At 46.3% G+C, this 13,875-nt stretch overlaps 1 protein-coding gene across 4 annotated transcripts in view; it reads left to right on the plus strand.

The window, feature by feature from the left end:
- The first annotated feature begins 510 nt into the window (after positions 1-510).
- AGRN (agrin) overlaps positions 511-13,875 on the plus strand; it is a 268,660-nt gene continuing 255,295 nt past the window's right edge. For all 4 annotated transcript variants that reach the window (XM_042479221.1, XM_042479223.1, XM_042479222.1 and 1 more), the window contains exon 1: positions 511-1,180. In XM_042479221.1, coding sequence (XP_042335155.1) covers positions 980-1,180 — 201 coding nt within the window. In that variant the 5' untranslated portion in view covers positions 511-979. The remainder of the gene's footprint in view (positions 1,181-13,875) is intronic.

Genomic DNA, 13,875 nt, shown 5'->3' on the forward strand with positions numbered 1-13,875 from the left:
GTAACTTCCCCAAGCTTTGCCATACTGTCTACTGACAGAGAAACCATGGCTGTGATCCAACACAAGTTTGTCGGGAAGGAACAACTCTCATTTAATTCAATGGGGCTTACTTCCAAGCAGATGGTGCTATGAACTTGTGAAAGGACTATGCTCTATTGAAATCCAGACACTATACTTCTAGTGATGCCGCTTTGAATCGCATTGGCCTTTTGAGCCGCTGCATCACACTGTTGCCTCCGGTCCGACTTGTGGTCTACTAGGACCCCTAGATCCCTTTCTCATGGAGTCTCCATAAGCCGGGTGTCCCCTATACTACATCTATTAGCCTTGAAGCATAAAGTGGCTGTTGTCTTTCTCCTCCTTCTCCTTCTGTTTCTCCTTCTGTCCATCTGAAGCTGCACCTTTAAAAGTCCCCTCACGTTGAGAGGCCCTGATTATCCATTAACCCGACTTTCCTCCGGGGGGCGTCCTCCTCCCTCAGCCTCTCTTTCTCCTTCTTTCCTTCCTTCCCCCCTCCATCGCCAGTGCTGCTGCTGCTTTCCTTTTTCTTTCGCAGCCAGGAGGCGAGCAAAGGAGGCAGCCAGCCAAGGGGGGCTCTCCTTTTTCCTTTCTTCCCCCCTTCTCTCCTTCCTCGCCCCCTCCTCCTTTCCCTTATCAGCAATTCAGATCGCATGCAAATCCCTTCTGCCCTCCTCCCTTCTTTCTCACACTGGCAAAAAAGAACAGACAGAGAGAGACAGAGAGAGAAAGAGAGAAGGAGGCTCGCAAGCGCAGGAGGAGAGATCTCCAGCTAGACACCCATCCCTGCCTCTTTCTCCTCCTTTCTCCTCTTCTCTCTCTCCTTGGGACCAAAGCACCCCCTTTCCCATGCCAGCTGGGCACCTGGGCAACTGCTAGGGCCCGATCCTCCTCTTCTCTTGCCATCTCTTAGTGTGTTTCTTTTCCTTCTGCTGCTGCTGCCTTTTGTGCCTCCCTGGCCATGGAGTGGGGGAGCAGGGGAGCCCCCCTGGGGCTGCTCTCCATCGCTGCCTTGGTCCTGGGGCTCCTGGGGGGGCTTGGCCAGGGGGGCTGCCCCGAAAGGGAGCTGGAGAGGAGGGAAGAGGAGGCCAACGTGGTCCTCACCGGCACCGTGGAGGAGATCGTCAACGTGGATCCTGTCCACCAGACCTACTCCTGCAAGGTAAGAAGGAAGCATCTCCCACAACTTGGTGGGGCATCTCCAGGGGACCTTGTCCCCTTCAGGATCTTCTCTTTCCAAAGTTGTGTGTTTCCACCAGACCCCTTTCTCTCTCCTTTCCCCATCCTTGGAGGACCCTTGCACCCTTCATGTTCTTCTCCCTTCCAAAGTTCTATGGTTCCACCAGACCCAGTCCCTTTCTCTCCTTACTCCATCCTCAACACCCTTCATGCTCTTCTCCTTACTTCCAAAGCTGTGTGTTTCCACCAGACCCACTCTTTTTCTCTCCTTTCCTCATCCTAGGAGGACACTTGCACGTTGCACCCTTCATGCTCTTCTTCCCCTTCCAAAGTTGTGTATTCCCACACTAAACCACTCCCTTTCTCTCCTTTCTCCATCCTAGAAGGACCTCTACACCCTTCATGTTCTTCTCCCCTTTCCAAAGTTGTGTGTTTCCATGTTTTCCCTCCTTTCCCCATCCTAGGAGGACCCTTGCACCTTTCATGCTCTTCTCCTCCCTTCCAAAGTTGTGTATTCCCACTCCTTTTCTCTCCTTTCCCCATCTTTGGAGGACCCCTGTACCCTTCATGCTCTTCTTCCTTCTACCAAAGTTGTGTATGCACACACACAACTTGGGAAGGGTGAGGAATGGGAGCAAAGCATGACAGGGACAGAGGCCACTGGGACCCAACACCTCCTGAAACCTCTCTGAGTGTATGTGCATGTTCACACACAAGCTGGCCTCAGAGTGCATTGTAAAGAGTAGTGTGTATGTCTTTGTGTGTCTGTGGGTGCACTCATGGGCGTGGGGTATGCACACCCATTCACAAAGTTGTCTCCAAGGGTATTAAAGCTACATGTGTGTATGTGTATGTGGCCATTCATACACAAAGTTGTCTGCAAGTGCATGTGTGTGTGTGTAGGGCACATTCACATTCATGCACAAAGTTGTCTCCAAGAGTGTGGATATACATATCCATTCACAAAGTTGTCACCAAGTATATTTTTAAAATTACACACACACACACACACACACACACACACACACGTACACATACATTCATGCACAAAGTTGTTTCCAAATCTATTCCAAAAACTAGGTGTGTGTGTGTATGACTGAATGCACAAAAGGGCATGGGGATGCACATTCATTCACAGAGTTGTCTCCAAGTGTGTTTGGAAAATTACATTTGTATATGTGTGTGTTTGTAAACACTCATGCACAAAGTTGTCTCCAAGGGCGTGGGCATGCACACCCATTCACAACGTTGCCAAGTGTTCTCTGAAAACTACACATGTGTGTGAGTGTGTGTGTGTGTGTATTTGAACATACAATGAGATGGCTGCAAATTCTTCACAATCTCCCCCCCTTCTCTGGTTGAATCAGACCGCTTCTTCTCTTCCTCTTCCACTTGTTGGTTTCCGGTGTGCTCCCCTACCCAGCTCTCCAGTTGCAAACACACACACACACACACCAAACATGCCCAGATGCATTTATTGGTTTCCGAGTGAACTTTGTGTCATAAGCTTATGGTGTCTTTTGGGGGTGCAAAGAATTCCATCCTGTAGCATCCTATGCCTTACACTCGAGTAGATCGAGCAGGTGCCTGTCCACTCTGTTCCTTGACTTTCCTGGCAGACCAAAGCGGTGGAGAATGCATGAAATTCATCCTAAAGTGTTCCCTAAGAAATAGGTTATTTTATGACTTGGAACCCAGTGCCACATTGTGGGAATATCCTCTGTTCTGCTCACCCACTTTAGCAAATGTTCTGTATGTGTTTATGAATGCGCCTCCTAGTTGCCTATCAGCTTATGGTGACCCCATAAGCTTATGGGGTCCAGTTGCCGTCATGCTGTCCTCTGAACCTTCCTACAGCACCTCTTCTACATCAAGAAAGAACTATAATCTGAAGTGCACCCTCATTTTTTAATCATGTCTTTTAATGTTTGAAAAAGTAGTAGGAATGAAATGATTTTAAATGAAAAGAATTTGGTGAGGAGGCATGAGACTCTTCTTGCTCATCTTCAGGATCTTGGGAGTGGATAGACTATTAAAAGTTAATATTCTTAGAAAGTAAAAGATCAGGAGTGGGGAAAGATGACCGCTTTCTTGCTTTACTCAAGAGTAGCGGAGCCGGAATAGGAAAAGGGACAGCTTTAAGAATTCACCTTTAAATGAGACTTATTCCCTTCAACGCTGTATGGCAGTGCCATACAGACGATTTACCTGAGCGCTGTTGAACATAACATGGCTTTACTTCCCAGTATACCAGCAGGAACTGGCAAAACCACTTCTGGAACGCTACTTGCCAAAGAAAACCTTATGAAATTCATGGGGTCACTGTAAGCCTCGAAGGCACATTGTTGTGTCACTTCAAGTCATTTCGGACTTATGGCGACCCTAGGGCTAACGGGGTTTTCATGCCAAATTTGTTCAGAAGGGGTTTGCCTTTGCCTTCCTCTGAGGCTGAGAGTGTATGACTTGTCCAAGGTCACTCAGTGGGTTTTATGGCTCAGCAGGGATTCAAACCCTGGTCTCAAGATTACTGCTCAGCTCACTACAACATGCTGTCTGTCTGAATGCGTACATACACAGCCGCCGCAGCAGCAGCAGCTTGGCCTATAAGTGAACATGTCTCTTGAGACAGTGGTGTCTTTACGCAGACCTGGAAGGCTGCCACCTCTCACTTCCAGGGAGACAGTGTGCTGTTAAAACTTGCCGTCTTATAAAGGGTTCCTTTGATGGGTCAGGCCAAGGTCTGGGAGGCCTTGGTTTGGAACGAGAAGCAACGTTGCAGGATGCAAAGGCCAGCGCTGAGCTTCTGCTCGCCCTTGTCCTGAACAGGTTGAGTTCACACAGCCCCACTGTCCCCAGCTTTCGGTTTAACTGTCTTGGACAGAGCTTGAGGAAGGCTCATTTTGGGGTGACGACTCTTAGAATTTCCTAGCAAGAATAGTCTTCCTTGAAGGGTGTCCAAAGAAGGGTGACTAAAATGGTAAAGAGTCTTGAAACCTATGAGGAATGCCTTAGGGAGCTGTTTAGCCTGGAAAAGAAATGGTTGAGAGCTGATATGATAGCCCTGTTTAAATATTTGAAGGGATGTCATATTGAGGAGGGAGCAAGCTTGTTTTCTGCTGCTCTGGAGAACAGGACCCGGAACAATGGATGCAAGCTCCAGGAAAAGAGATTCCTCCAACATTAGGAGGAACTTCCTGACAGTAAGGGCTGTTCGACAGAGGAACCCATTCCTTCCTTGGAGTGTAGTGGAGCCTCCTTCTTTGGAGGTCTTTAAACAGAGACTGGATGGCCATCTGTCAATGGGGATGCTTTGATTGAGAGTTCCTGCATGGCAGAATGGGGTTGGACTGGATGGCCCTCCAACTCTTTGATTCTATGAAATGCACCATTTTGCTCTGCCATTATATTTAATGGTACTTGAGCATCCACGGATTTTGTTATCCACAGGGGATCCTGGAACCAAACCCCAGCAGATAACAAGGTCCCACTGTAGAAGAAATGGCCTTACTCCATCCCTCATTTCCCAGCCCATGTGATTTCTTTGCAGGGTGTAGAAGATATGGTTTCTTTCCTTTGTGGCCAACACAGAAACCTGTGCAGCAGAAGGTTGGTGCAATATGTCTTTCTCTTGCGAGCCTATTTGTCGCCCTGGAATTCCTCCTTGCCACTGCGGACTGTGATGCTGACCTGACCTCCTGCGAGAATTTTGTGTGATGCATTAACACCTTTTCTCCATTTGGGCATTTAAAGAACTTGCAACCATTAGGAGAGAGAACAGGGTTATGCTCAGGGCTGGGGAAAATTACTTTTTTGGAATCCAGCTCTCAGAAGCTGGATTAATGTTCCCCAACTCTGCCTTTTGATGGCTCTTCTTCTCCTGATCTCATGACCTTAAGTGGAGGAACCAAGTGGAAAAGGTGGGCTTTCTTTAGAGTTCCTCCAGCGCATGGAAGAATGGGGAGGTGGTGGAAAGAATATATATCAGCACATAGGGATTTGTAATGGTGTAGTGGTGGTGATGGCCAGGGAGCACTGTGACTGTGAATTCCACCAGATTTCCCTATTGTTCAGAATAGGGATCTATCTTCAGATTCATGCATCTCAAGAGGACTCCTAGATTCCCAGGTGTTTCGAGCCTCGGAAGTGAAAGATGTTAACTCTGCAATCTTAAGGCCCCACCAAACAAGTTCAAGCTGATAAGTGGATATTCACCACTATGCTTCTGTCCAAGACATCCATGTGAGCTAAAGCTGTCTTCTGTCTTGGAGCAGTGTTTGGGAAAGCTGAGTAACAATGCCTCTGAGCACACAAGGCTTGTTTTCTTCTCTAGGGAAACCATTGCCATTTTTAGAGGGGCCTTATACAGTACTGGGTCAGGCTGTCCATTTTGGAGCATGTTTTCTGTTCTACCTGGCAGTGCCATTCCTGGGTTCTTCCTCCTCATCCTGCTACCTTAAACCTTTTATCAACCTATACATGGCGGGTATTGAACCCAGGACTTTATATGAAGTGTTCAAGGTGAACCACTACAGCTTCACTTGCTTTGTATGCAGAAGGTCTGATACCTCCAGGTACAGCGGATATCTGTAGGTACAGCTTGGGAAAAGTCTACCTCCTTTTTATCGAGCTGATGCCAATCCACAAAGACGTTTCTGAGCTGGATAGACCGGTGGTCTAATTCAGTCAAAAGCCTGCCATATTGCGCTCTCTGATTGAACCGTCATAAAGCTGGAAATCTTGGCCTGAAATCTTGGTCGCTCCATTTCCACCTTCCGCTTAATGGGATTTCCGAAGGCTCGGTGTCACTTGTGCGCAAACGTAATTGATTTACAGAATAAAAGATATAGGCCTGATTTCACAACAGTTTAATTTGGGGAAGTGAATACTGTCCTTGTTCCTTTGTGTTTGCTTTGTCCTTGGTTGTCATGCCTTCGGAGTAGTGGCTCAATTCACCCAGATTGGCGCTAGATCTCAGTTCGATACAAACCTCGTCTGGAAACCACTTGCATCAAAATAATTCTGTTTTGATTGCAACCAATTTTCCTTTGATTTCTTTTATTAAAAGAGCCTTTCTCCTAAATCTGAGCAAGCTCCCTTTTTAAGGCAAAGACATATGTTTTTGATTGGGAGAGTTTAAAAGCTTTGGCGCATAATTATGTATTTTTAGACAGCGAGTAACCTCCTTAAAAGAGAAGCTAACCCCAAAAAGGGAGCGTCTTCGGAAAGCTGCTGTTAAGGGAACCCAAGCCCAGACATCCGCAGCAGAGCAAGACTCTCTTTTTACACTTTCTGGCTGGAAAAGTTTCAAAGCCACCAGTTAAGAAGAGAACTTGTTGAAAACCTGGCTCCAGATGGGCTCCTAGAAGCCTTTTTTGTCCTAGTTTTTCCAGCCTCTTTCTATTGTTTGACTCGAAAGTCGAGATGAATAACTGATACAAGAATGGCAGCCGGCTTTGACCCTTGTGGACACACTGGCAAATTTTTAGCTAAAGAATGACCAAAAGGTTTGATTTAGAAGGGACTAAAATTCTACTAGTTCTAGGTTTTTCAGTATTTTCCAGTATTTTAAGGATACAGTGAGTCCTGATGCATTGAAACTGGGAGCGGGAGTTTGTATTTCCATAGGCAGATTGATGCATGGTTAATGTCCTGCTACTGCTGCACCTTCCTTTTAAATTTACCCACCACAGCACCTCTCTGTTTTGAAGTAAGCCATGAGTGTTTGGAGGGCCTAACTACCCTAAAGGCACCAGATCCCCTTCAAACTTGGAAGCTAAGAAGGGTCAGCAGGCTTAGCACTTGGATGGGAGATTGACAATGAAGGCCAAGTGTGGGTACTCTGTATTTCAGAGACAGGAACTGGCAAAACCACCTTTAAGTATTCCTTGCCTGAGAAAACCCTATGAAATTGATGGGGCCGCCATAAGTTGGCAAGCGGCTTGAAGGCACATGCACCAAATGGGCTTATGGCACTTTACAGAGGTATAATGTGCAGGTAGGAGCTATTGGTGGGGCAAAATGAGGACCCCTCGGATGAAATAATCCGTCAGCCTCCAAATTTCTATCCTTTCAGAGAGTGAAATGTTGAAACTTCTTCGCAGCTAGAACGCTTGCATTTGCTGTGTTCTCATTCCCCCGGTGTCTTTGCAAACCCCCCTTTCTTTGGTTGCCTAAATGGTATTTTTAAATGCTTAGTTTTGGTTGTGAGTTGTTGATACGTTAGAAATTTGAGGACCAAAGTAGAATTTTATTGGTGGGTGAGAATTGTTACAGTGAGGCAATGCACGCATTTTATTTCCACCTGGCAGATAAACCCATGGTAATAATAGTTGCACTCTCCAGCTAACCTATCTTGCAGGGTTGTTGCAAGGGTAAAATGAAGGAAGGATGGAGAAAAGAAATCACATGGACATTGAATGGGGAGGGATGCGACAATACCTCAAGCTTGGATCTGGGCCGCTGTTGATGCCAAGCTATTTTTCTCATTGCTGCTTCATGCAATGGAAGACTGTTGTAACTGGCGTATCAGCAAGTGCTGTGTAGTGTGAATCTGTTGCTTGACGCCCTGCATATGTTCACCCATTTGCATTTGATTTTCTGCCTCTCAGTCTCTGGGAGGTACCCAACAGCTTGGAAACAGACCTTTGGTTTATAACATGTGCGGCCTTCTCATGTATTTGGGTTGTTCTCGTGGTGGGAAACTTCAGCTGTGTTGGACTGGGTGGTCCGTGTGGATGTGACTGGCAAGATGTGCCCATGTTATCGCGCTGAGCCTCCTTATCTGTGCCGGTTAAATTCTAAAGCCTCCCGGATGGAAGCCTTTGATATATCCAGAGATAAGTGGAGATACAGAGCTGATGAAAGAAATTAGAGCTAATGCTGTCTAAACAATTGCAGATTGCTCCTAGACATTAATTTCCCTGCCAGCTGATTAAGAATCTGGTGCCAAGAGAGGAAGGATGGAAGGCAGATGCTGTTGGGATGGAGGCTGCGGATCTTGCCTCCTTGGGATGGTGTGACTGAACAAGAAGAGCAAAGAGGCAGCCTGTTGTGCTTTTAGAAATCATAGAATCATATGGTTGGAGGAGGAATACAGAGTCAAAGTATCCTGGACAGATGGCCATCCAGCCTCCGTTTAAAGACCTCCACCACTTTCTAAGGCACTATGAAACAGCTCTTACTGTTAAGAGGTACCTCCTAATGTTGAGGTGGAATCTCTTTTCCTGTAGCTCTATTCATCCATTGCTCTATTCTCTGGAGCTGCAGAAAACAAGCTTGTTCCATCTTCAATATGACATCCTTTCAAATATTTAAACAGGGCTATCTTATCACCTTTTAACCTTCTCTTTGCCAGGCTAAACATCCCCAACTCCCTAAGTCTCTTCTCATAGGGCATGGTTTCAAGACCTTTCACCACTGTCTTCCCTGAAAAGACAGTCCTCCTCTCTCTTTGTCTCCCTGAAATGGCAGCGCTCCCCTTTCCTTTTTACGTGGGATTGGGGTGATCAGCTCCAATTAACCCCAATACAATCTTAATGGGAATTTCCCACTCTGATTGATCGGCGGTGTCCATTAACGCTCCTAGCTCTCATTTAAAAGTAAGATCTGAACTAAAAGCATTTCACCAAAAAATAAAAAGAGTTTAAAAATTCATGCCCTCTGCTCTTGCTGTCTTATAAATCTCTCTTAAAACACACCAGGATTTTTTTTTCCTGGTCACAGAGGGATTGAATGTCACTGTTATCTCTCAGGCTGGGTTCTCTTCCATCAAGGTCTTATGAAAAACCCTTCAGCGCTAGAGGTGACTCAGGGCTCCAGGAGTCTGCAATTGCCCTTCATGCGTTCCTTGTCTCTTCTTGAGGAGGCTGCCATCCGCTGAAGTGTGAGCTTCCCCTTCCATTCTTTCTTTCCACTGTAAGCCAGCATAAGAGCTGTAAGCATGGCTGGCAGACACATATTCTCTGCTTTCTCTGTACTGAGGACAGAGAAATCATACCCAGGGGTAGCCGTGTTGGCCATATAGCAAAACACAGCATCATCCAGGAGTATTCCTGCATGGCAGTGGGGTTAGACTAGATGGTCCTTGATACCTTTGATACCAAAATGCACATTCTACATGCTATATAAGCTTTTGAAGCTCCACTGGCTTCTTCATCAGGCAAAGGGGTTAAAAACGATACAGGGAAAAGAAAGAAAAATATATATTGATGATAGAATTCAAAGACATAGCCGTGTTAGTCTGTAGAATCAGTGCCTAGAGAGATCTTGTAGCACCTTTGAGACTAGAGGACTACTTAAAGAAAGAAGTGGGTGGCATGAGCTTTCCTAGACTTCAGTCTACTTCCTCAGAGGCATCAAGCTCATGTGGCCAATTAATTTCTTTCAGTTAGTCTCAAAGGTGTGACAAGATCTCTCTATATATTGATGACGCTTGTCATAGCCCTGCATTTGGTCAAGGTGTTGCAGTCGTACAATAGTCCTTTATTTAGACGGTATGGGAGGGTATTGATGCAGGTGGGCACCTCCTTCTGACCATGTGGGTATTGGGAGACTCAGTCCAGGAAATGCAACTTTAAATTCCATTTGCAAGATAAAAGGCTACTGCCTTTGAGATCCACTTTGTCCCCAATCCTTTGTGAGGCCACAAAGCCCCTTGTTAGGAAGAGAACACCTGAACAGAGAAATGTTTGTCTGAAAAGGAAAGATGGCCAGTTAACTTTATGGACTCGCTTTGCTGCTGCTGTTGTTAGCTGCCTTCCAGTTGGCCTCAACTCATGGAGGAGTCACCTCCAAGCCATTCTGTCCTCAGTTGCTCTGCTCAGGACCTCCAGGCTCAGGCCTATGACCTCCATGATTGAGTCTAACCATCTGGCATGCTGTCTTTCTCTCTTTCTCCTGCCTTCCAGTTTCCTCTTTTCCAGGGTCATGGCTTCTCATGATGTGGCCAAAGTATGACCGTCTCAGATCTGTTACAGACTGCCAAAATAAAGCTGCTTCGGGTCTTTTTGGAGGTACGCTGTTTAAATGATGCATGCACCCTAAGAATCCGGAAGCTGCACCAAAGCTGCACTCCAGTGCTTAGGAATGGAGTGTGGCTTTGGCGCAACCTCTGGACTCTTAGGACCCATGCATCATTTAAAGAGCATACCTCCAAAGAGACCCAAAGCAGCTTTATTTTGGCAGTCTGTAACAGGCCTCCATTTATTTATCCTGGCTTCCAGGGAGATTTCAGGTGTAATCTATTCTAGGACCCATTTGTTAGCCTTGGTGGCTGTTTAGAGTATCCCCGGCATCACAACTTAAATGAGTTTATACTCTTCCTATTAGCTTTCTTCACTGTCCAACTCTTGCATCCACACATGGAGATGGGAGGGTGACTTAAATTATCAGGGTGAGGACATTGTCACCCTGGATCTGCCTGTGTGACAAAACTATGCCAGAGCCACCCCCTCCATAAGGAAGAGTGAAGCAACTGCTTCACAATGATGGCTTCTCCTGTCATTCCATCACTCTACTAGTTTTCTATCCTAGCTGGCAGATCTTGGTGGAGGACCCCAAAATCTGGCTGCAAAAGGACAGCACCCCTTCCTCCTTCTCTCGAGCAGCAAAGTTATTTTGAGTCTCTTCAGCATCTTCAATTTGGGGATCTGAGGCCAAGCGTTGTCTCTGTCCTGTGGGCTCCTATAAGGTTCCAAAACCACCTCTTCTTCTGTGAAGAAAGCAGGTGGGGACTCACTGTGTGTTGTCTTTGTGTGTGTGTATGTATTTTTGCTGCCTCGACTTGAATCTGGGGTAAAGTGTACCTGCAGGGCGCAGCTTGGCAAACAGCTGGTGCCAAAGGCTTGTGTACCTCCCTTGGCACCGTTTAAGCTGGCATTGTGCCTGCTGGGGCGGAGGTGGGGCTGCATTCCCTGGATCTCTGTGGCTTCGGATGGCCTCTCCTTGCCGGAGCTTGTGTTTTCTCTGCGTCTGCGTGTGGTGTTCCTGTGTTTCTTTGCACTGCCCTGTCAGATTCTTCCCAGGCAAAGAAATGTGTGCCTTTGATGGTGCAAAATGCATGTTTTGTGTCACGGGGAAGTAGGCTACTCTCTGGAACAGTTCACCTTCCTTGAAGCGGTTCTGCATTTTATGGAGCAGAGCCTGCAATGGGGGGAAACTGTGAAAAACAAACCATGGCAGTGATGGGGGGGGGGATGTCTGTGGTTTCTCAAAGATGTGAGCTTACTCCTCTTTCCTTCCCCATGCCTTTTCTTTCAAGTTGGCAGGAGAGCAAGTGAAAGGAGCTGAACTTTGAAATCCACCCTTCTCCAACTCAGTTCTCCCTTGGATGGTATAAGGAAAAACCTTCTGGACCAGAGCAAAGGTCTGGCTGCTCAAGCAACCTGTCTCCAGCAATGCCCAAGGCATGCTCATTTCCCAGTCTTGCTTCTCAGCAATGGTACTCAGAGGTAGACTGCCATTGGTACTGACAGTTCCACATGGGCACTATGATAAACAGCTCTTCTCTTTCCTTCTCTGGGAATTGATCTCATCCCCTTTCAAAGCCGGTGGCCATCACACTGTGTTATCACAGCGAACAAACCTGAATTAAAAAAAAAAAATCCCCAAAGAATAGAAAAATTAGTTTAAAAATTGCTCTCCAAAACCAAAATCGATTTATCTACAGGTCAACTTAAGTACAGTACTTTAATTCTAGTTATAAAAAGGGAACCATCCTCTAGTGAAAGGCAAGAATATAATGTGTCCACTTTATTCTCTCATCCAGCCAGCCTTTAGTATGAATACAAATAGTTATGCCTCCTGGGATTTTGTGAGTCCTTTGGCATTGTTTTCTTTGGCTTCATCCTTTAGAAGTTTTGTTACATGCCCTTAGCTTTTACCCTCGACTTAATCATATCAAAATCCACAATTTTGGCCCCAAGACACGCCCTCCACTTATACTTGAGGTTGACTTATAGTCGAGTATGTACGGTAAATTAAAGTTGTGTTGGATTAAGATGTATTTTGTTTGTTTGTTTGGACCTCCTGTTAAAGCGCTTTTGATGTTGCGCAGTGTGTGAGGCAACACGTCAATGTTTGGCGCCAGGTTTTCCACCTTCGTGACTGTAGTCAGCGGCTTGTGAGGTGGAGAAACACCTCTCCCTTTCTCAATGAGCAAAGAGATACTGTAAACTTTTCTCAGATGAGGCTTTTATTCTTAGAAGTTCCACTGTGTGCAACAATATATACTGTACATTGACGCCATCCACCATCCACACTAGTAACAACACTCTCTGAGGTAAAATGCTCGTCACTACTCTAGCAAAGGCTCCATGAGGCCTACTAGGCCTTGCCTCTCCCTCTGGTGTCACAAAGAATCCAGCCACCTTTTCAGACTGGCAACATAGAGATACATTTGCAGGCACTTGTTGACTATCTTTTTGATGCCACTTCCTGTTTAAATGCCTAATCATTATGGATTCACGGTAACCCTTTAATGCCTGTTTACTATTAAAACCCACATTGTACAGTTTCCTTGTGACTCTATATCCCAACACCACCCACCAGTCATTTTTTGGGTGTGTGTGTGTCGAGATACTGAATGTAATGCTATTAGGAGCGAAGGGCTGCAGGACTTGACTCCCCAAACCACTCAAAAGCGAAAGCCAACAAATGAAAACGAAAAAATGTTAACAATTCTGTGAAACAATCAGTATTCCATATATTAAACAGCAACAACAACAGTCCAAACAATTTAGTAGCGATGAGTATGAAAGTTTGTTGGGCACGAATCGATAACTGGAGGAAGACTGAGACTGAAGAATCATATGGTGTTTTACAGACCGCCGCTTTGCGGCGGTCTTCTGGCGCTGCTGTTTGCTCCGCGAGGGAGCCACAGCAGCCACACTGCACGGCTCCTGCGCGGAGCAAAAAAGAAGCTCCAAAATGGAGCTTCTTCTTGCAGCGCGCTAATGACACCGCGAGGCGCCAATGGCGCACTTGCGATGTCATTAGCGCCGCGTGACGTGCTGACGCACAGCGTCCGCTATGTCAATATGGCGGCGGCCGTGTGGGACGGCCGCCGCCATATTGTACGTATTAATTACGTACTAGAGTTAGGGGTGTGTGGAAGCAGTGCCCCTTCCTAACCCTAATATGTATTTAATACGTATTTTTTGGCGGTCTGTAACCCGCCATAGAATCATAGAGTTGGAAGAGACTTCAAGGGCCATCCAGTCCAACCCCATTTTGCCATGCAGGAACTCTCAGTCAAAGCATCCACGACAAATGGCCATCCAGCTTCTGTTTAAAGACCTCAGGGAAGGAGACTCCATTACACTCTGGGGAAAGAGTTTGTTCCACTGTCGAACAGCCATTACTGTCAAGAAGTTCCCCCTAATGTTGAGCTGGAATCTCTTTTCCTGGAGCTTGCATCCATTGCTCCAGGTCCTAGTCTCTGGAGCAGCAGAAAACAAGCTTGCTCCCTCCTCAATATGACATCCCTTCAAATATTTAAACTGGGCTGTCATATCCCCTCTCAACCTTCTCTTCTCCAGGCTAAACATCCCCAGCTCCCTAAGTCCTTCCTCATAGGGCACGGTTTCCAGACCGTTCACCATTTTAGTTGCTCTCCTTTGGACACGCTCCAGTTTCTCAATGTCCTTTTTGAATTGTGTTGCCCAGAACTGGACACAATAT

Source organism: Sceloporus undulatus, chromosome 7 (assembly GCF_019175285.1).
Source record: "Sceloporus undulatus isolate JIND9_A2432 ecotype Alabama chromosome 7, SceUnd_v1.1, whole genome shotgun sequence".
NCBI classification, from domain to species: domain Eukaryota; kingdom Metazoa; phylum Chordata; class Lepidosauria; order Squamata; family Phrynosomatidae; genus Sceloporus; species Sceloporus undulatus.